General features: G+C 46.7%; 1 protein-coding gene across 3 annotated transcripts in view; it reads left to right on the top strand.

The window, feature by feature from the left end:
* Nucleotides 1-23,252, top strand: part of GBF1 (golgi brefeldin A resistant guanine nucleotide exchange factor 1) — a 1,570,387-nt gene that overhangs the window by 952,970 nt on the left and 594,165 nt on the right. For all 3 annotated transcript variants that reach the window (XM_069240539.1, XM_069240538.1, XM_069240540.1), the window contains one exon: nt 7,146-7,382. In XM_069240539.1, the coding sequence (XP_069096640.1) occupies nt 7,146-7,382 (237 nt within the window). The remainder of the gene's footprint in view (nt 1-7,145; nt 7,383-23,252) is intronic.

The following is a 23,252-nucleotide window of genomic DNA, read 5'->3' as shown; positions in this document are numbered from 1 at the left end:
TGCTGTCACCATAAGGAGACACGCTTGGCTACGCACTTCAGGCTTCAAACCTGAAATCCAGCAGGCTGTCCTTAATATGCCCTTCAACGAGAAACAACTTTTTGGCTCTGAAGTGGATACAGCCATTGAAAAACTTAAAAAGGACACAGACACAGCCAAGGCCAAGGCCATGGGCGCACTCTACTCCCCGCAGAGCAGAGGCTCTTTCAGAAAAACTCCATTTAGAGGGGGGTTTCGTGGCCAACCCACAGACACCACCAGCCAACAAACAAGAACCACACCATATCAGGGTTCCTTCCAAAGGGGAGGTTTCAGGGGATATCGGGGGGGTCAATTCCCAAGGAGTAGGGGAAGATTCCAGACTCCAAAAACACCTCCACCTAAACAGTGACTTTCAAGTCACGCAACCCCTTCACTCAACACCAGTGGGGGGAAGACTAAGCCAATTCTACCAATCTTGGCAACAGATTACAACAGACAATTGGGTATTAGCAATAATCCAACATGGCTATTGCATAGAATTCCACAACTTCCCACCAAACATCCCCCCCAAAACACGCAAAATGTCACCACAACATTTAGAACTTTTAGGACTAGAAGTTCAAGCACTACTGCAAAAGGATGCAATAGAGTTAGTACCAGTACAACAAAAAAACACAGGAGTTTACTCCCTGTACTTTCTAATTCCAAAAAAAGACAAAACATTAAGACCAATATTAGATCTCAGGACACTAAATACCTACATCATATCGGACCATTTTCACATGGTCACACTACAAGACATCATTCCACTGCTCAAACAGCAAGATTACATGACCACATTAGACCTAAAGGATGCGTACTTTCATATACCAATACACCCTTCTCACAGAAAGTACCTACGGTTCGTATTCAAAGGAATACATTACCAATTCAAGGTGTTGCCATTCGGAATAACAACTGCACCAAGAGTGTTCACAAAATGTCTAGCAGTAGTAGCAGCACACATCAGGAGACAACAGATACATGTGTTCCCTTACCTAGACGATTGGCTAATCAAGACCAACACAGTAAAAAAATGCGCAAACGACACCACATTTGTCATACAAACCCTTCACAAACTGGGGTTTTCCATCAACTATACAAAATCACACCTAGAACCGTGTCAAACACAACAATATCTAGGAGCAACCATCAACACATCAAAAGGAATTGCCACTCCAAGTCCACAAAGAGTGCAGGCATTCCACAAGGTAATAAGTGCTATGTTTCCAAACCAAAAGATACAAGCAAAACATGTGCTAAAACTTCTAGGCATGATGTCATCATGCATAGCCATTGTCCCAAACGCAAGACTACACATGCGACCCTTACAACAGTGTCTAGCATCACAATGGTCACAGGCACAGGGTCAACTTCAAAATCTGGTGTTGGTAGACCGCCAAACATACCTCTCGCTTCTATGGTGGAACAGCAAAAATTTAAACAAAGGGCGGACATTTCAGGACCCAGTGCCTCAATACGTTATAACAACAGATGCTTCCATGACAGGGTGGGGAGCACACCTCAATCACCACAGCATTCAAGGACAATGGGATATACACGAAACAAAATTTCATATCAATTACCTAGAACTGTTAGCAGTATTTCTAGCGTTAAAAGCCTTCCAACCCATAATAACACACAAATACATTCTTGTCAAAACAGACAACATGACAACAATGTATTATTTAAACAAACAAGGAGGAACACACTCAACACAATTGTGCCTCCTAACACAAAGAATTTGGCAGTGGGCGATTCACAACAACATTCGCCTAATAGCACAATTTATTCCAGGAATACAAAACCAACTAGCAGACAACCTTTCGCGAGACCACCAACAAGTCCACGAATGGGAAATTCACCCCCAAGTTCTGAACAAGTACTTTCAAATTTGGGGAACATCCCAGATAGATTTGTTCGCAACAAAAGAAAACTCAAAATGCCAAAACTTCGCATCCAGGTACCCACACCGCGAATCATAAGGCAATGCTCTATGGATGAGTTGGTCAGGGATATTTGCGTACGCTTTTCCCCCTCTCCCTCTCCTTCCATATCTAGTAAACAAGTTGAGTCAAAACCAACTCAAACTCATACTGATAGCACCCACATGGGCAAGACAACCTTGGTATACAACTCTACTAGACCTTTCACTAGTACCGCATGTCAAACTACCCAACAGGCCAGATCTGTTAACACAACACAAACAACAGATCAGGCATCCAAACCCAGCATCATTGAATCTGGCAATTTGGCTCCTGAAATCCTAGAATTCGGACACTTATGACCTCACACAAGAATGCATGGAGGTCATAAAACAAGCTAGAAAACCTTCCACTAGACACTGCTATGCATCTAAGTGGAAAAGATTTGTTTACTACTGCCATGCCAATCAAATACAACCATTACATGCCTCTACTAAAGACATAGTAGGATACTTACTACATTTGCAAAAAGCAAATCTCGCTTTTTCATCTATAAAAATACACCTCGCAGCAATATCTGCTTACCTACAAACTACTCATTCATCGTCTCTATTTAGAATACCAGTTATTAAAGCATTCATGGAAGGGCTAAAAAGAATTATACCACCAAGAACACCACCAGTTCCTTCATGGAATTTTAACATCGTCTTAACAAGACTCATGGGTCCACCTTTCGAACCCATGCATTCCTGTGAAATGCAATATCTAACCTGGAAGGTCGCATTTCTCATTGCAATCACATCCCTCAGAAGAGTAAGTGAAATACAGGCATTTACCATACAAGAACCATTTATTCAAATACACAACAATAAAATAGTTCTAAGAACAAATCCACAATTTCTGCCAAAAGTAATCTCACCATTCCATTTAAATCAAACAGTAGAATTGCCAGTGTTCTTCCCACAACCAAATTCTGTGGCTGAAAGGGCACTACATACATTAGACATCAAAAGAGCACTAATGTATTACATTGACAGAACAAAGCTAATCAGGAAGACAAAACAACTGTTCATAGCTTTTCAAAAACCACACATAGGAAATCCAATCTCTAAACAAGGCATTGCTAGATGGATAGTCAGATGCATTCAAACATGCTATCTTAAAGCCAAAAGAGAATTGCCTATTACACCAAAGGCACACTCAACCAGAAAGAAAGGTGCTACAATGGCCTTTCTAGGAAACATTCCTATGAGCGAAATATGTAAGGCTGCAACCTGGTCTACGCCTCATACGTTTACTAAACACTACTGTGTAGACGTACTAAATGCACAACAAGCTACAGTGGGCCAAGCTGTACTAAGAACATTATTCCAAACTACTTCAACTCCTACAGGCTAAACCACCGCTTTTAGGGGAGGGAACTGCTTTATAGTCTATGCCAAACATGTGTATCTGCAGCAACATATGCCATCGAACTGAAAATGTCACTTACCCAGTGTACATCTGTTCGTGGCATTAGTCGCTGCAGATTCACATGCACCCTCCCACCTCCCCGGGAAGCCTGTAGCCGTTTAGAAGTAGATCATAAATCTTAAACATCTGAACATTTGTAAATAATTATTAGAAACTCTTAACGTACATACATATTCACTCCATTGCATGGGCACTATTTATACCAAACAACTCCATCCTCACCCTCTGCGGGGAAAACAATCTAAGATGGAGTCGACGCCCATGCGCAATGGAGCCGAGGAGGGAGGAGTCCTTCGGTCCCGTGACCAAAAAGACTTCTTCGAAGAAAAACAACTTGTAATACTCCGAGCCCAACACCAGGCAGCGGACTGTGCCAAACATGTGAATCTGCAGCGACTAATGCCACGAACAGATGTACACTGGGTAAGTGACATTTTCATTTTCAATATAAAAACCGATTGGCCTGGAATTTGTCTTTGAGTGTGTGTTCCTCATTTATTGCCTGTGTGTGTACAACAAATGCTTAACACGACCCTCTGATAAGCCTACTGCTCGACCACACTACCACAAAATAGGGCATTAGAATTATCTCTTTTTGCCACTATCTTACCTCTAAGGGGAACCCTTGGACTCTGTGCACACTATTTCTTACTTTGAAATAGTACATAGTAAATAGAGTGTAGAGTCTCACGGTTCCGGCGGGAAAAGTGAAGTCTTTGGAAGTTGCTTCTTTGTTGTCGGATGCGTCGCTGGAGCAGGTTTTCGAAGTTGGAGACAGGCCAGAAGGGCTTCGGCCAAAGTAGTTGTCGTCCTCCTCCTTCTCCTCCTTCTCTGCAGGCTTGTAGGTCAGCAGTCCTTCTTCTTTCTTCAGGTTGCAGGAATCTGATTTCCTGGTATATGGGGAGCCCCTAAATACTGAATGTAGGGGTGTATTTTGGTCTGGGAGGGCAGTAGCCAATGGCTACTGTCCTTGAGGGTGGCTACACCCTCTTTGTGCCTCTTCCCTGTGGGGAGGGGGCCACATCCCTAATCCTATTGGGGGAATCCTCCAAACTCAAGATGGAGGATTTCTCAAGGCAGGGCTCACCTCCGCTCAGGACTCCTTAGGGTCTGTCCTGACTGGTGGGTGACTCCTCCTTGTTTTTCTCATTATCTCCTCCAGCCTTGCCACCAGAAGTGGGGGCAGTGGCCAGAGGGGCGGGCATCTCCACTAGCTGGGATGCCCTGGGGTGCTGTAACAAAAGGGGTGAGCCTTTGAGGATCACCGCCAGGTGTTACAGTTCCTGCAGGGGGAGGTGAGAAGCATCTCCACCCAGTACAGGCTTTGTTCCTGGCCACAGAGTGGCAAAGGCACTCTCCCCATGTGGCCAGCAACATGTCTGGTGAGTGGCAAACTGGCAGAAACTGGTCAGCCTACACTAGACGTCGGGTAGGTATTCAGGGGGTATCTCAAAGATGCCCTCTGCATGTATGTTACAATAAATTGCACACTGGCATCAGTGTGCATTTATTGTGCTGTAAGGTTTGATACCAAACTTCCCACTTTTTTCAGTGTAGCCATTATGGAACTGTGGAGTTCGTGTTTGACAAACTCCCAGACCATATACTCGTTATGGCTACCCTGCAGTTACAATGTCTAAGAATTGTCTTAAACACTGTAGGGGCATAGTGCTTATGCAGCTATGCCATCACCTGTGGTATAGTGCACCCTGCCTTAGGGCTGTAAGGCCTGCTGGAGGAGTGATTCACCTATGCCACAGGCAGTGTGAGGTTGGCATGGCACTCTGAGGGGAGTGCCATGTCGACAGTCATTTTCTCCCCACCAGCACACACAAGCTGTGAGGCAGTGTGCATGTGCTGAGTGAGGGGTCCCCAGGGTGGCATAAGACATGCTGCAGCCTTTAGAGACCTTCCCTGGCATCAGGTCGCTTGGTACCAGGGTACCAATTATAAGGGACTTACCTGAGTGCCAGGGTTGTGCCAATTATGGAGACAAAGGTACAGTTTAGGGAAAGAACACTGGTGCTGGGGCCTGGTTAGCAGGATCCTAGCACACTTTCAAATCATAACTTAGCATCAGCAAATGCATAAAGTCAGTTGGTAACCATGCCAATGAGGCATTTTCTTACTTTCACCTTTCTCCAAAGCAGACCACATACTTCTCTGTTTAGACTTCTTGTCATAAAAGCTTTTATGGAAGGACTTAAGAGTTATTCCACCTAGATCTCCACCAGCTCCTACCTGGAATCTTAACATCGTGCTCTCATGGCTTATGAGTCCACCATTTGAACCCATACATTCTTGCACTCTTTAATTTTTCTCAAGGAATGTTGCTTTTCTAGTAGCAATTACTTCCTTTAGGAGAGTTGGTGAAATTCAAGCATTCACTTTAGAAGAACCTGTCTTCTAAATTCACGAAAATAAAATACTACTTGGGACAAATCCAAAATACCTACCCAAAGTGGTTTCGCCATTTCACATCAATCAGTCAGTGTAATTGCCAGTCTTCTTTCCACAGCCTGATTCAGTTGCTGAAAGAGCTCTTCACACTCTTGATGTCAAACAAGCTCTCATGTATTATTTAGCTAGATCCAAAGATTTTAGAAAATCTATTCAGCAACCTAATAAGGGGATTTCCTATTTCAAAACACGGGTTAGCCAGCTGGATAGTAAAGTGTATTCAAACTTGCTATCTTAAAGCTAAAGGACAACTATTAGTAACTCATAAAACACATTTTACTAGAAAGAAAGGAGCTTCAATGGCTTTCTTAGGAATTATACCAATGGCAGACATATGCAAAGCAGCCACATGGTCCACACCACACACATTTACTCGACATTACTGTGTGGATGTGTTATCTCACCAACAAGCAAATGTTGGTCAAGCAGTGCTTAAAACACTTTTTCAAACTACTTCTTATCCTACAGGCTAACCACTGCTATTTTAGGATGGGACCGCTTTTCAGTCTATGCAAAGCATGTGTATCTGCATCTACACATGCCATAAAATGGAACATGTCGCTTATCCAGTGTATATCTGTTCGTGGCATGTAATGCTGCAGATTCAATCTGCAGCACTACATGCCATTAACAGAAGACTACTGTGTAAGTGTAATTTTTCTTTCTAGTTGCAGATTCCTTACCGACCCACCCGTCTTCTCAGCTTGCAAATGAGTTCTAGTGTCAGGTCTTCCTTTTCAGGGATATATTTTGGCTGAGAATGCCAGTGTTCTTCATACTCTGAGCCACTGGTGTGGAAAGTGGCTTGTTCTTTAATGGGAAGGTTGAAACTTTTCTAAATTCAACTGAGGCCTTTCATCATCCATATTATATTGTTTGATAAACTTGCACTGCTCCCACAAATCAGTCTTGAGAATACTAACTGAATATTTACCCTCCATTTCAAATTTCTTCAGGTCTACAGAAATGTTTTAAATTTTCAGTTTTACATTTTGCTATCATATTTATATTCAGTTTACTAATCTGTATTTCTAATTTAATTTCCTAAGTAGTAGTGGAACCCCTGAAAATGCTTTGCAGCCCACCCCGGGACCACAGGTTAAGAGTCACTGCTTTAGGATATATTACTCACAGGCTCAGTGTTACTGGTCACGCACTTTGTAGGAATAGGCCCTGCAACACGTACACCAGCTAGTCATTTTTTAAATATTTGTATGTGGCAAGACTTGTTAAGGCTTTTCTAATGCTTATTTTGTGTCAATTTAGAAATGATGAAATTGTCATGCCTGAAGAGCAGACCGGTCTGGTGAAGGAGAATTATGTGTGGAATGTACTGCTGCACCGTGGAGCGACCCATGAAGGTGTTTTCTTGAATGTTGTACCTGGAAGCTACAATCATGACTTATTCACCATGATCTGGGGGCCCACCATTGCTGCCTTGTCATATGTTTTTGACAAGAGCATGGATGAAACTATCATTCAAAAATCCATATCTGGTTTCAGGTATTTGACATTTATTACAGTTTATTCCAAAATATATGGGAATTTTGTATCAGGAAAAATTAGTATGTAGAAAACTCAAAAGAATGGCCGTTATTGTGATTCATACACACGTATTTCCAGCAGTGCTATTTAAGTCTCTAAAAATGTATTAATGTTCCAGTTCCCTTCTTTGTGTCAAATTTTCTCTTAATTTAGTTTGTTGCTCGTTGTTGACTGTCAACAGTTCCTAGATCATGAAGATGTTAAGCTGGAAGTCAGGAATGCATTAGACTTTTTCACAAGTTCAACTTGGCAATACACTCCTGCTGCCCTTAATCTAGGACCTAGGATCACTGCTGTTAGACATTGAATATGTGTACTAATTGTCTGAAAATGCCACTGTTGGCATGCTTACCCTCAAAGTTTTGCCTTTTGTTGATGCCAGCTTTGTTTGGAAGTTTGCTGGGACCCTGCTAACCAGCCCCCAGCACCAGTGTTCTTTCCCTTAAACTGTACCTTTGTCTCCACAATTGGCACAGCCCTGGCACACGGTTAAGTCCCTTGTAAATTGTACCACGGGCCCTGTGGCCAGGGAAGGTCTCTAAGGGCTACAGCATGTATAATGCTACCCTGGGGACCCCTCACTCAGCACATGCACACTGCCTTACAGATTGTGTGTGCTGGTGGGGAGAAAAGACTGTCGACATGTGTAAGGAAATGCCTCCTTGGCATGGTTACACCCTGACTTTTTGCCTTTGCTGATGCTAAGTTATGACTTTTGAAAGTGTGCTGGGACCCTGCTAACCAGGCCCCAGCACCAGTGTTCTTTCCCTAAACTGTACCTTTGTCTCCACAATTGGCACAACCCTGGCACTCAGGTAAGTCCCTTGTAACTGATACACCTGGTACCAAGGGCCCTGATGCCAGGGTAAGTCTCTAAGGGCTGCAGCATGTCTTATGCCACCCTAGGGACCCCTCACTCAGCACATACACGCTGCTTCACAGCTTGTGTGTGCTAGTAGGGAGAAAAAGACTAAGTGAACATGGCACTCCCCTCAGAGTGCCATGCCAACCTCACACTGCCTGTGGCATAGGTAAGTCACCCCTCTAGCAGGCCTTACAACCCTAAGGAAGGGTGCACTATACCACAGGTGAGGGCATATGTGCATGAGCACTATGCCCCTACAGTGTCTAAGCCAAACCTTAGACATTGTAAGTGCAGGGTAGCCATAAGAGTATATGGTCTGGGAGTCTGTCAAACACGAACTCCACAGCACCATAATGGCTACACTGAAAACTGGGAAGTTTGGTATCAAGCTTCTCAGCACAATAAATGCACACTGATGCCAGTGTGCACTTTATTGTAAAATACACCCAGAGGGCATCTTAGAGATGCCCCCTGAAAACATACCCGACTTCCAGTGTGGGCTGACCAGTTTTTGCCAGCCTGCCACACACCGGACATGTTGCTGGCCACATGGGGAGATTGCCTTTGTCAATCTGTGGCCGGGAACAAAGCCTGTACTGGGTGGAGGTGCTTATCACCTCCCCCTGCAGGAACTGTAACACCTGGCGGTGAGCCTCAAAGGCTCACCCCCTTTGTTTCCAGCGCCACAGGGCATCCCAGCTAGTGGAGATGCCTGCCCCTCCGGCCACTGCCCCAACATTTGGCGGCAAGGCTGGAGGAGATAATGAGAAAAACAAGGAGGAGTCACCCCCCAGTCAGGACAGCCCCTAAGGTGTCCTGAGCTGAGGTGACTCTTACTTTTAGAAATCCTCCATCTTGTAGAAGGAGGATTCCCCCAATAGGATTAGGGATGTGCCCCCCTCCCCCCAGGGAGGAGGCACAAAGAGGGTGCAGCCACCCTCAAGGTCAGTAGCCATTGCCTACTGCCCTCCCAGACCTAAACACACCCCTAAATTCAGTATTTAGGGGCCCCCAGAACCAAGGAAGATAGATTCCTGCAACCTAAAGAAGGAGGACTGCTGACCTGAAGCCCTGCAGTGAAGACGGAGACAACTGATTTGGCCACAGTCCCACCGGCCTGTCTCCCTACTTCGAAAACTGCAACAGCGATGCATCCAACAGGGACCAGCGACCTCTGAAGCCTGAGGACTGCCCTGCATCTAAAGTACCAAGAAGCTTCCGAGAACAGCGGCACTATTCAACAAACTGCAACTTTCTGCAACAAAGAAGCAACTTTAAAGACCCTACGTTTCCTGACGGAAGCGTGAGACTTTCCACTCTGCACCCGACGCCTCCGGCTCGACCTGCGGAAAACAAACACCTCAGGAAGGACTCCCCGGCGACTGCGAGCCCGTGAGTAGCCAGAGTTGACCCCCCCCCTGAGCCCCTACAGCGACGCCTGCAGAGGAAATTCAGAGGCTCCCCCTGACTGCGACTGCCTGCAACAAGGACCCCGACGCCTGGAACCAACACTGCACCCGCAGCCCCCAGGACCTGAAGGAACCGAACTCCAGTGCAGGTGCGGCCCCCAGGCAACCCTCTGCCTAGCCCAGGTGGTGGCTACCCCGAGGAGCCTCCCCCATGCCTGCCTGCATCGTTGAAGAGACCCCCGGGTCTCCCCATTGCTTTCTACACACTGCACCCGGCCGCCCCTGTGCCGCTGAGGGTGTACTTTCTGTGCCTGCTGGTGTGTCCCCCCTCCCCGGTGCCCTACAAAACCCCCCTGGTCTGCCCTCCGAGGACGCGGGTACTTACCTGCTGGCAGACTGGAACCGGGGCACCCCTGTTCTCCATTGAAGTCCATGTGTTTTGGGCACCTCTTTGACCTCTGCACCTGACTGGCTCTGAGCTGCTGGTGTGGTAACTTTGGGGTTGCCTTAAACCCCCAACCGTGGACTACCTTGGACCCAACTTTGAACCCTGAGAGTGTTTTACTTACCTGTGAACTTAACATTTACTTACCTCCCCCAGGAACTGTGATTTTTGCAGTGTCCACTTTTAAAATAGCTTATTGACATTTTTGTCAACACTGTACATGCTATTGTGATTATTCAAAGTTCCTAGAATACCTGAGTGAAATACCTTTCATTTGAAGTATTACTTGTAAATCTTGAACCTGTGGTTCTTAAAATAAGCTAAGAAAATATATTTTTCTATACAAAAATCTTTTGGCCTGGATTAAGTCTTTGAGTGTGTGTTCCTCATTTATTGCCTGTGTGGGTACAACAAATGCTTAACACTACCCTCTGATAAGCCTTCTGCTCGACCACACTACCACAAAATAGAGCACTAGAATTATCTCTTTTTGCCACTATCTTACCTCTGAGGGGAGCCCTTGGACTCTGTGCACACTATTTCTTACTTTGAAATAGTATATACCGAGCCAACGTCCTACAACATAGCACCCCCTTCAGAGTGCTATGCCCACAACCCACTGCCTGTGACATAAGTCACCCCTCTAGCAGGCCTTACAGCCCTAAGGCAGGGTGCACTATACCACAGGTGAGGGCATAGCTCCGTGAGTACTATACTTCTATAGTGTCTAAGTCAATTCTTAAACATTGTAAGGGCAGGGTTGCCATATAGAGTATATGGTGAGGGAGTTTGTCAAACACGAACTCCACAAGTCCATAATAGCAACACTGAATAATGGGAAGTTCGGTATCAAACTTCTCAGCACAAAAAATCCACACTGATGCCAGTGTGGGATTTATTAAGAAATGCACACAGAGGGCACCTTAGAGAGGCCTCTTGCATGCCAGCCCAACTGCTAGTGCTAGGCTGACCGGTGTCTGTCAGCTTGCCACTTCCAGCCCAGTTTCTGACGACATGGGGTGAGTGCCTTTGTGCACTCTGTGACCAGGAACAAAGCCGGTCCTGGGGGCTTCACACCTCCTCCTGCAGGAACTGTAACACCTAGCAGTGAGCCTCAAAGGCTCATGCTTCGTTTTAAAATGCCCCAGGGCACTCCAGCTAATGGAGATGCCCGCCCCCAGGACACAGCCCCCAGTTTTGGCGGCAAGTCCGGGGAGATAATGAGAAAAACAAGAAGGAATCCACCCCTAAGGTGACCAGAGCTGATGTGACCCCCCACTCCTTAGAAAATCCTCCATCTTGATTTGGAGATTTAGCCCAATAGGAATAGGGATGTGCCCCCCCTCCCCAAAGGGAGGAGGCACAAGGAGGGTGTAGCCACCCTTAGGGACAGTAGCCATTGGCTACTGCCCTCCAGCCCTAACACACCCCTAAATTTAGTATTTAGGGGCGACCCTGAACACCGGAAATCAGATTCCTCACGACCTACGAAGAAGGACTTCTGACCTGAAAACCCTGCAGAGAAGAAGGTAGACAACAACTGCTTTGGCCCCAGCCCTACCAGCCTGTGTCCTGATTCAAAGAACCTTCAACAGCGACGCATCCTGCTGGCCCAGCGACCTCTGCCAACTCAGAGGACTGCCCTGCAACTTCAAAGGACCAAGAAACTCCTGTGGACAGAGGCCCTGTCTAAACCAACAAGCGGAACCCATCTTTAAAGGGACTCCAACCTCACTCCTGAAGCATGAGTCCCCACCACTTTGCACCCTATGCCCCTGGCCTGTGTCCAGAGAAACCAATGACCCAGAGAGGATCCCCAAGCAACTCTGACGACATGTCTACCCTGGGCTAACCTCTCTGCCCCCCACGACGATGTCTGCAGAGTGAATCCTGAGGACCCCCTGAATGCGACTGCCCGGAACAAAGAACCCTCACGCCCCAGAAGAAGCACAGCACCCTTAGCCCCCAGGCCTGTGAAGAACCAACCACTGGTGCAGCAGTGACCAGCAGGCGGCCCTGACCCTTGTCCAGTCGGTGGCTGGCCCGAGAAGCCCTCTTGTGCCCTGCCTGTAACGTCTGAGTGACCCCTGGGTCCCTCTATTGATTTCCATTAGAAACCTGACACCCTGTCTGCTAACTGCACCCGACTGCCCCTGTGCTGCTGAGGGTGTATTTTGTGTACCTGTTTGGGACACCCCACTCCAGTGCTCTACAAACGACCCCCCCCCCTCTTTCCGCCGGCATTCTCCCAGAGGACGCAGGTACTTACCTGCTAGCAGACTGGAAACGGAGCACCCCTCTTCTGGATAAAAACAGGCTTTATTCGGTCAACATAACCATCAAAGCAACTATAAAACAATTTAAACTCATAAAAAGGTTAAAACATGGAAGAAATAACAAAAATCATTCAGCAGTTACAATAAAATATAAAACCTCCCACTTCATGTCTGTAACATATATATTTACAAAGCGTTTTAAGATCTTTTAAGAGAACGAATGAGTATATGCCAGGCAGCTACAAGGAACTTGCTAACCGCAGAGATTAAAATGGTTAAAATGTCACTTTTCAGAATCTTTAAGGCAGTACGACATTTTCTTAAACCCAGATTTCTGCAAATTGTACTAATATACTTGAACCAGGGAATGGAATATGCCGGGCAAAAAATCATAAAATGTTCAACAGATTCAGTACTGTCACAACAGGCAAGGACATAAGTCAGATGTTCAAGACGATTCCTAACTACCAGTTAAGGACAGCAACAGTAAACACCCAAAACAAAAACGTGCATACAAACTCTTTCCCAATAAGTCAGGTATGAGATCCAAGTAAAGTTCAAACTGGGGATACCACTTAGTCAAGGAATGGATTGTTCAACCGACCATGTGATATGCAACAAAGGAGATTATTTCTTACATAGGACCAATAAACTGCTTTCAAAATCAATTTGTGGTTTTTCCCTATATTCTGTGGATTCTCCCAGTAGCTTTCAAGCCCCAAAGTACGAAACCATTTTGACACGTCTAAACCATGGGATATAAATTACATTCGCTCTTTTTAGAAGCTCATGAAGGGAGTCCCTATATACAATAAGCTCAGGAGTAGTCCAAATCCTTACCCAAAAGAGTAAGGGTCTCAGAGCTATCAGATCAGCAATGCGATTAAACCCAAGTTCCAGAAATGCCGGGGGTCAGTGGTGTGCTACTAAGGCACGCAAGTAGAGCCCTGGCAAAATTATTTTCGCCCACGGACAATCTTGTGCTATTATGGAACCCCCACAACTCTGCACCGTAGGCAGCCACGCCATACGCCTTTGCCAGATAGATTTTGATCGCCGGAGATATGGCTTTTGATACAGAGCTTTTATAGAAAAGCAGGATCGCACCCGCCCCATGCTGGAGAAGCACAGCACTTTTGCTAATCTGATCCTCCCTATGTAAATTATTTGAGATCCTCACTCCCAGGTAATCTGTTGAGCTAACCTTACTTAAAGGGGTCCCATCTAAAATGATGGTGCATCTCCTAATTGATACTGGACTAAACACCATTAATTTGGTTTCACAAACATTCAGTTCCAGGCCATAGTATACACAGTATGATTTAAACCTATCAACAAGAATCTGAAGACCCATTGGGGTCTTAGAGATAAGTAGAGAATGATCTGCAAAGAGTTGTATAGGGATATCCTGCGTGTTTAGAGAGGGGGCATCATTCTGCCAGAAAGGCAAAATTTGTACCACCTCATTTATAAGTAAATAAGGTTGGAGCCAAAACACATCCTTGGCGAACCCACCTCTGAATGGGAATATGATCTTTTAATTTTCCGTGATTAACCCATCTCACCTGAGCATATGTATTCTCATGTAACCGTTGTAATAGATGGATTATATTGATAGGAGTACCCATTCTGTGTAACACTTCCCATAGTTTTTCTCTGGGGACCATATCGAAAGCAGATTCAAGGTCCACAAAAACAACATATAGATTTTGCTTGGCAAGGTCTACATATTTCCAGTATAAAAGCATCAGCCTAAAGACCTGATCTACCGTACTGATTTTTTAGCGAAAACCCGTCTGTAATGGGGATAGCACCTGGTGGTCTTGTACCCAACGTAATAGCCTTTCCAAAAGCTGTCTTATCCGAGCCTGGCTCTTTATCAGATTTTAGGGCGTTGATTGCTGCTATAGTTCCTCTACAGTAAAAATAATTGGATCTTCATAAATAAAAGTATCCAATCCTGGTTCATCCTGGAAATAGCTTGGTCTAGCCAACAACGGATAAAAAGATAAATGGATTGGAAGATTACAAGGTGTAGCATAAAGTTTAGTAAAATGATTCATCCAGGTCTCAGGTTGAATATGATTTCTTATAGTGCTCTTGCCCCCTCTTTATCTATTAAACAATAGCTTCCAGAATGTCATATTATCATTATGTTTAGTTGCATCAAGCAAATTTTGCCAGATTGAGTCTTCCCAGTTTTTCTTTGCTTGTATTGTGATCTTCTTATAAGCGAGTCTAGCTGATTGTATCCCCCCTGAGAACATGTCATAATAGCTGTTTTTAATGCTGACTTAGCCTTTGAACAATTCTTATCGAAATACTTACTGCTGGTCTTTTTGTAAAAAAAAAAGAAAAAAAAAAAAAAGCTCTGCAGTTTCTTCAGCATATCTTCATGGATACTAAGAATGGGAATGTTGTTAACTTCATACTCCTCATAAACAGCCATTACATCAACAAACAATTGATAGATCCCACTTATCTGGTGGGCATTAGACAACTCTTTTGGCCAACAGACCCGAGTATGACTATTGTCCACTAGTGGACCTGGAACAACAGTGCGATGGTCATTCTTTGATCTCCTAAATACATCCTAAATACATCCCTATGCATGGTGAGAAGCAAAGGATTATGATCACTCTCATAGCGGAGTCCACCTTTATATATTTTAGAGAAGGCCATAACCTAACGTCCACTGAGAAGTAATCAATTACACTAGTGGACGTACCTCACTTGAATGTAAGAGCAGTGCTCAAATCAGAGGGAGTACAGCCTTTACAGGCCCTAAGTCCGTATTTAAGACACAAAGATACCAACCGGGAAGCCGCACATGAACGAGTGCACTGTCGTTATTTCGTTAGGTGTGGAATACCCCAAAGTTCATCTTCTTCACCCATTAGACCACTATTTAGACAAGAGGGTTCAAAAGTACAGTTCATATCTCCTGCAATCACTAAATTAGTCAGAGGGTGCATGGTATCCAAGAATTCAGACAACTGTGCCACAGTCTGAGACTCAAATCCCAGAGGGACAGACCGAGCATAAACGTTAATTATAGTAATCTTAAAATCTCAATCAAATTTGAGTTGTACTCCCAGTAAGTCAGGTGAGTCTATTTTTAATACAAAATGATCACACTGCAGTTTCTTGTTAAACAGTACCAATAGGCCTCCTTTAGCATGACCTAAACCCCTCTCAGGGGGTTGAGCCAGAACACAGTATGATAGAAACCCATCTACGTAGACTTGATCCTCAGCCCAAGTCTCCTGGAAAAGACAAATATCCTGGTTGTTAATGTAGTTGACCTACTCCGGGTCTCCCAGCTTCTTGTCAGGCCCCTCTAGATTCCAGGACATAATAGATGGTTCCAAGCTGGTTGCCTCATCTCTAAGCCTGGGACATTGGGCCTCCCTTAAATGTATATCGTCATTAAGTACTCCAGATTTAACCTCCGGAGAGACTACTGGATATAAGTCACATTTAGTTAATCAATTACTGGTTATGTATGGGAGATTTTTACTGCCGGAGCTAAGGCACAATCTTGTGTGGAGGCTGGGTGGTTAGGGAGCGTAAGTGGACGGGCGGAGGGTGGGTGAAATACAAGTCTAATGCCAACCACTCTCGTATCCCTGAGATGGCATGTAAGTAATTCAAAATCCATAAGTTTGTCCACCAACGACCTATCTGCAAAACGAATAGAAATAAAATCAAAATTTGAGCCTTTGCCTATGTCTCCCCACCTTGAGGATATCCTATTTTTGAAAACTATATTATGCTTCTGCCTTACAGTTGCAAGTGCAAGCTGGAATCCCTCTGCACAGGAGATAGATGGATTATTTGGAGTGGGAGTGATAACAGACCCCAATGAAGGGGTACCATGCTCTAAGCTTTAACTCAGACATAGTAGTACTCCCACCCCCTTTAACTCCCCCATCTATCCTCTGGCACTTACACCCATACTTCTGTGCCTGTTCCCCTTTTAAAGTTTCCCTCAATAATAACACCAAACTCTTGACTTCATCCACCCTCTGAAGAACGGTGAGCAAATCAATTCCCTCATGTGACAGTAATGGTCTACCATTGTCATGAGGCAAATTAGTCAAAGCATTGTCTTGTACACGGGCTCCAGACGATGTACATAAAGCACACTTTATTAGGAACCACTATAATCACTGGACTTAGTGGGGGATGAAGTGCCTCATCCCCCTTGGAAGAGGCACCACTCACACAGAGAGCAGCACCCAAGACACTACGGGATGTTGTAGTCAACAAGGAAGGAGAATTTTCCCTAAGAACTTTGATGCAGGATTTGAAACAGTCTCCACAGGGGAATTGGTTAATTGCGACTTCCTCTTAAATATATCTGGAATTTTTTTCTTCCCAGATGTACCACTCTTTATGGACGGTGGGTTGGAATTATTCTTTAAGGTGGCCTCCACCTCTTCAAACAATGTGTCAATATCATCTAAAGGATTATTTCCTTTATGGGTTAAGGAACTCACTTGGTTACTTGACCGTTTTTTCGATTTCTTTGTATCGCTCGATGGTGCAGGAGCATCCACAGCTTTACGTTTCGCCATCATAGGACAGCAGGAGTTATAAATAAAAAACAGTGTAAAACCTAGGATTATTATCTCCAATAAACTTACTTATGGAGATCAAGGAGATGTTCCCAGCCCGGCCTCTATCGGGCGATGACGGGCCCATCTTAGCACGGGCGCGTCCCGCACAGGGGGTGAAAGCAGCGATTTTTAATAAGCACGTGAGAGCAGAGAAGCCTGGGGGATGTAGTCCCACACCAGGCAGAGTTCGATGGTGCCAAGCGTCTTCCGTGCCTCCCGTGCAGCGGGTGAAACCATCGCTTTTTAATAAGCGCGCTAGAGCAGGGAAGCAATCCCACCCCAGGCAGAGTTCGATGACTCCATGCGTCTCCCACACCCCTGTTCTCCTTAGGTGCCTATGTTATTTGGGCTCTACTTTGACCTCTGCACCTGACCGGCTCTGTGTTGCTGGTGTTGGGTGTTTGGGGTTGACTTGAACCCCCAGCGGTGGGCAGCCTATGCCTCAGAGACTAAACTTGTAAGTGCTTTACTTACCTGCTAAACTAACTTGTACTTACCTGTAAGGAAATGCCTCCTTGGCATGGTTACCCCCTGACCTTTTGCCTTTGCTGATGCCAAGTTATGATTTGAAAGTGTGCTGGGACCCTGCTAACCAGGCCCCAGCACCAGTGTTATTTCCCTAAACTGTACCTTTGTCTCCACAATTGGCACAACCATGGCACCCAGGTAAGTCCCTTGTAACTGGTACCCCTTGTACCAAGAGCCCTGATGCCAGGGAAAGTCTCTAAGGGCTGCAGCATGTCTTATGCCACCCCAGGGACCCCTCACTCAGCACATACACACTGCTTGCCAGCTTGTATATGCTGGTGGGGAGAAAATGACTAAGTTGACATGGCACTCCCCTCAGAGTGCCATACCAGCCTCACACTGCCTGTGGCATAGGTAAGTCATCCCTCTAGCAGGCCTTACAGCCCTAAGACAGGGTGCATTATACCGCAGGTGAGGGCATATGTGCAAGAGCACAATGCCCCTACAGTGTCTAAGCAAAACCTTAGACATTGTAAGTGCAGGGTAGCCATAAGAGTATATGGTCTGGTAGTTTGTCAAACACGAACTCCACAGCACCATAATGGGCCACACTGAAAACTGGGAAGTTTGCTATCAAACTTCTCAGCACAATAAGTGCACAGTGATGCCAGTGTGCAATTTATTGTAACATACACCCAGAGGGCATCTTAGAGATGCCGCCTGAATACCAATCCGACTTCTAGTGTAGGCTGACCAGTTTCTACCAGCCTGCCACACACCAGACATGTTGCTGGCAACATGGGGAGAGTGCCTTTGTCACTCTGTGGCCAGGAACAAAGCCTGTACTGGGTGGAGGTGCTTCTCACCTCCCCCTGCAGGAACTGTAACACCTGGCGGTGAGCCTCAAAGGCTCACCCTTTTTGTTACAGTGCCCCAGGACATCCCAGCTAGTGGAGATGCCCGCCCCTCCGCCCACTGCCCCCACTTTTGGCAGCAAGGCTGGAGGAGATGATGAGAAACACAAGGAATCACCACCCACCAGTCAGGACAGCCCCTAAGGTGTCCTGAGCTGAGGTGACCCCTTGTGAGAAAGTAGCCTCTTTCTAGCCTTGTTACCCCCACTTTTGGCCTGTTTGTGAGTGTATGTCAGGGTGTTTGCACTGTCTCACTGGGATCCTGCTAGCCAGGGCCCAGTGCTCATAGTGAAAACCCTATGTTTTCAGTATGTTTGTTATGTGTCTCTGGGACCCTGCTAGTCAGGACCCCAGTGCTCATAAGTTTGTGGCCTATATGTATGTGTTCCCTGTGTGATGCCTAACTGTCTCACTGAGGCTCTGCTAACCATAACCTCAGTGGTTATGCTCTCTCTGTACAAATTGTCACTAACAGGCTAGTGACCAATTTTACCAATTCACATTGGCTTACTGGAACACCCTTATAATTCCCTAGTATATGGTACTGAGGTACCCAGGGTATTGAGGTTCCAGGAGATCCCTATGGGCTGCAGCATTTCTTTTGCCACCCATAGGGAGCTCTGACATTTCTTACACAGGCCTGCCACTGCAGCCTGAGTGAAATAACGTCCACGTTATTTCACAGCCATTTTACACTGCACTTAAGTAACTTATAAGTCACCTATATGTCTAACCTTTACCTGGTAAAGGTTAGGTGCAAAGTTACTTAGTGTGTGGGCACCCTGGCACTAGCCAAGGTGCCCCCACATTGTTCAGGGCCAATTCCCCGGACTTTGTGAGTGCGGGACACCATTACACGCGTGCACTACATATAGGTCACTACCTATATGTAGCTTCACAATGGTAACTCCGAATATGGCCATGTAGCATGTCTATGATCATGGAATTGCCCCCTCTATGCCATCCTGGCATGGTTGGCACAATCCCATGATCCCAGTGGTCTGTAGCACAGACCCTGGTACTGCCAAACTGCCTTTCCCGGGGTTTCACTGCAGCTGCTGCTGCTGCCAACCCCTCAGACAGGTTTCTGCCTTCCTGGGGTCCAGCCAGGCTTGGCCCAGGATGGCAGAATAAAGGACTTCCTCTGAGAGAGGGTGTTACACCCTCTCCCTTTGGAAAATGGTGTGAAGGCAGGGGAGGAGTAGCCTCCCCCAGCCTCTGGAAATGCTTTCATGGGCACACATGGTGCTCATTTCTGCATAAGCCAGTCTACATCGGTTCAGGGACCCCTTAGCCCTGCTCTGGCGCGAAACTGGACAAAGGAAAGGGGAGTGACCACACTGGACTGCTCTGAGTGGCCAGTGCCATCAGGTGACGTCAGAGACTCCTTCTGATAGGCTCCTTCAGGTGTTGCTAGCCTATCCTCTCTCCTAGGTAGCCAAACCCTCTTTTCTGGCTATTTAGGGTCTCTGTCTCTTGGGATTCCTTAGATAACGAATGCAAGAGCTCATCCGAGTTCCTCTGCATCTCTCTCTTCACCTTCTGCCAAGGAATCGACTGCTGACCGCGCTGGAAGCCTGCAAAACTGCAACATAGTAGCAAAGACGACTACTGCAACTCTGTAACGCTGATCCTGTCGCCTTCTCGACTGTTTTCCTGGTGGTGCATGCTGTGGGGGTAGTCTGCCTCCTCTCTGCACTAGAAGCTCCGAAGAAATCTCCCGTGGGTCGACGGAATCGTCCCCCTGCAACCGCAGGCACCAAAGAACTGCATCACCGGTCCCCTGGGTCTCCTCTCAGCACGACGAGCGAGGTCCCTTGAATCCAGCAACTCTGTCCAAGTGACTCCCACAGTCCAGTGGCTCTTCAGTCCAAGTTTGGTGGAGGTAAGTCCTTGCCTCCCCACGCCAGACTGCATTGCTGGGAACCGCGACTTTTGCAGCTACTCCGGCCTCCGTGCACTTCCGGTGGAAATCCTTTGTGCACAGTCCAGCCTGGGTCCACGGCACTCTAACCTGCATTGCACGACCTCCTAAGTTGTTCTCCAGCGACGTGGGACTCCTTTGTGCGACTTCGGGTGAGCACCGTTTCACGCATCCTCGTAATGCCTGTTTCTGGCACTTCTGCGGGTGCTGCCTGCTGCTGAGAGGGCTCCTTGTCTTGCTCGACGCCCCCTCTGTCCCCTGACGCAATTGGCGACATCCTGGTCCCTCCTGGGCCACAGCAGCATCCAAAAACCCTTAACGCACGATTTGCAGCTAGCAAGGCTTGTTGGCGGTCTTTCGGCGGGAAAACACTTCTGCACGACTCTCCACGGTGTGATGGATCCGTCCTCCAAAGGGGAAGTCTCTAGCCCTTGTTGTTCCTGCAGAAACCTAAGCTTCTACTGTCCAGTAGCAGCTTCTTTTCACCCACAGCTGGCATTTCCTGGGCATCTGCCCATCTCCGACTTGCTTGTGACTTTTGGACTTGGTCCCCTTGTTCCACAGGTACCCTCGACTGGAAATCCATCGTTGTTGCATTGCTGGTTTGTGTCTTTCCTGCAGAATTCCCCTATCACGACTTCTATGTCCTTTGGGGAACTTTAGTGCACTTTGCACTCACTTTTCAGGGTCTTGGGGTGGGCTATTTTTCTAACCCTTACTATTTTCTAATAGTCCCAGCGACCCTCTACAAGGTCACATAGGTTTGGGGTCCATTCGTGGTTCGCATTCCACTTTTGGAGTATATGGTTTGTGTTGCCCCTATCCCTATGTGTCCCCATTGCATCCTATTGTAACTATACATTGTTTGCACTGTTTTCTAAGACTATACTGCATATTTTTGGTATTGTGTACATATATCTTGTGTATATTTGCTATCCTCATACTGAGGGTACTCACTGAGATACTTTTGGCATATTGTCATAAAAATAAAGTACCTTTATTTTTAGTATAACTGTGTATTGTGTTTTCTTATGATATTGTGCATATGACACTTGTGGTACTGTAGGAGCTTCACTCGTCTCCTAGTTCAGCCTAAGCTGCTCTGCTAAGCTACCATTATCTATCAGCCTATGCTGCTAGACACCCTATACACTAATAAGGGATAACTGGGCCTGGTGCAAGGTGCAAGTACCCCTTGGTACTCACTACAAGCCAGTCCAGCCTCCTACACCCCTGCCTTTAGAAATCCTCCATCTTAGTTTTGGAGGATTCCCCCAGTAGGATTAGGGATGTGCCCCCCTCCCCACAGGGAGGAGGCACGAAGAGGGTGTAGCCACCCTCAAGGACAGTAGCCATTGGCTACTGCCCTCCCAGACCTAAGCACACTCCTAAATTTAGGGGCACCCCATATCCCAGGAAATCAGATTCCTGCAACCTGAATAAACAAGAAGGACTGCTGACTTAAAAGCCTGCAGAGAAGACGGACGACGACAACTGCTTTGGCCCCAGCCCTACCGGCCTGTCTCCAACTTCGAAAACCTGCAACCAGCGAAGCATCCGACAGGGACCAGCGACCTCTAAAGCCTCAGAGGACTGCCCTGGACTAAAGGACCAAGAAACTCCCATGAGCAGCAGCCCTGCTCAAAACCAGCTACTTCTTTGCAACAAAGAAGCAACTTTCAAAGACTTCACGTTTCCCGCCGGAAGCATGAGACCTCACACTCTGCACCCGACTCCCCCGGCTCGAGATCCAGAGAACAAACACCCCAGTTAGGACTCCCTGGTGACCCCCCTGACCCCCCCATAGCGGCGCCTGCAGAGAGAATACAGAGGCTCCCCCTGACCGCAACTGCCTGTAATTAGGGACCCAACGCCTGGAACCAGCACTGCACCTGCAGCCCTCAGGACCTGAAGGAATCGAACCTCAGTGCAGGAGTGACCCCCAGGTGACCCTCTGCCTAGCCCAGGTGATGGCTGTCCTGAGAATGCCTGCCTGCACCGCCAGAGTGACCCCCGGTTCCCTCCATTGAAACAAATACAAAACCCAATGCCTGCTTTGCACACTGCACCTGGCCGCCACTGTGCCGCTGAGGGTGTGTTTTGTGTGCCTATTTGTGTCCCCGCGTGCTCTACAAAACCCCCCTTGTCTGCCCCCCGACGACGCAGGTACTTACCTGCTGGCAGACTGGAACCGGAGCACCCCTGTTCTCCATAGGCGCTTATGTGTTTTGGGCACCTCTTTGACCTCTGCACCTGACCGGCCCTGAGCTGCTGGTGTGGTAACTTTGGGGTTGCCTTGAACCCCCAACGGTGGGCTGCCTATGCCCCAGAACTGAAGACTTGTGTTTTACTTACCTCCTAATCTAACCTTTACTTACCTCGCCCAGGAACTGTTGATTTTTGCACTAAGTGTCCACTTTGAAAATAGCTTATTGCTCAGTCGACATGGCCCTTCCCTCAGAATGCCATGCCCTGCTCTCACTGCCTATGGCATAGGTAAGTCACCCTTCTAGCAGGCCTTCCAGCCCTAAGGTACGGTGCACTATACCACAGGTGAGGGCATAAGTGGCTGAGCACTATGTCCCTACAGGGTCTAAGCAAACCCTTAGACATTGTAATTACAGGGTAGCCATAAGAGTATATGGTCTGGGAGTCTGTCAAACACGAACTCCACAGTTCCATAATGGCTACACTGAAATCTGGTAAGCCTGGTACCAAACGTCTCAGCACAATAAATGCACACTGATGCCAGTGTGGGATATATTGTAAAATACACCCAGAGAGCATCTTAAGAGATGCCCCCTAAATACCAGTCCGACTCCTAGTGCTAGGCTGACCAGTTTCTGCCAGTCTGCCACAACCGGATGAGTTTCTAGCCACATGGGGTGAGTGCTTTTGTCACTCT

The sequence above is a fragment of the Pleurodeles waltl genome, chromosome 6 (genome assembly GCF_031143425.1).
Source record: "Pleurodeles waltl isolate 20211129_DDA chromosome 6, aPleWal1.hap1.20221129, whole genome shotgun sequence".
In the NCBI taxonomy this organism is placed as follows: Eukaryota; Metazoa; Chordata; class Amphibia; order Caudata; family Salamandridae; genus Pleurodeles; species Pleurodeles waltl.
This window is presented reverse-complemented; position numbering and strand designations above follow the sequence as displayed.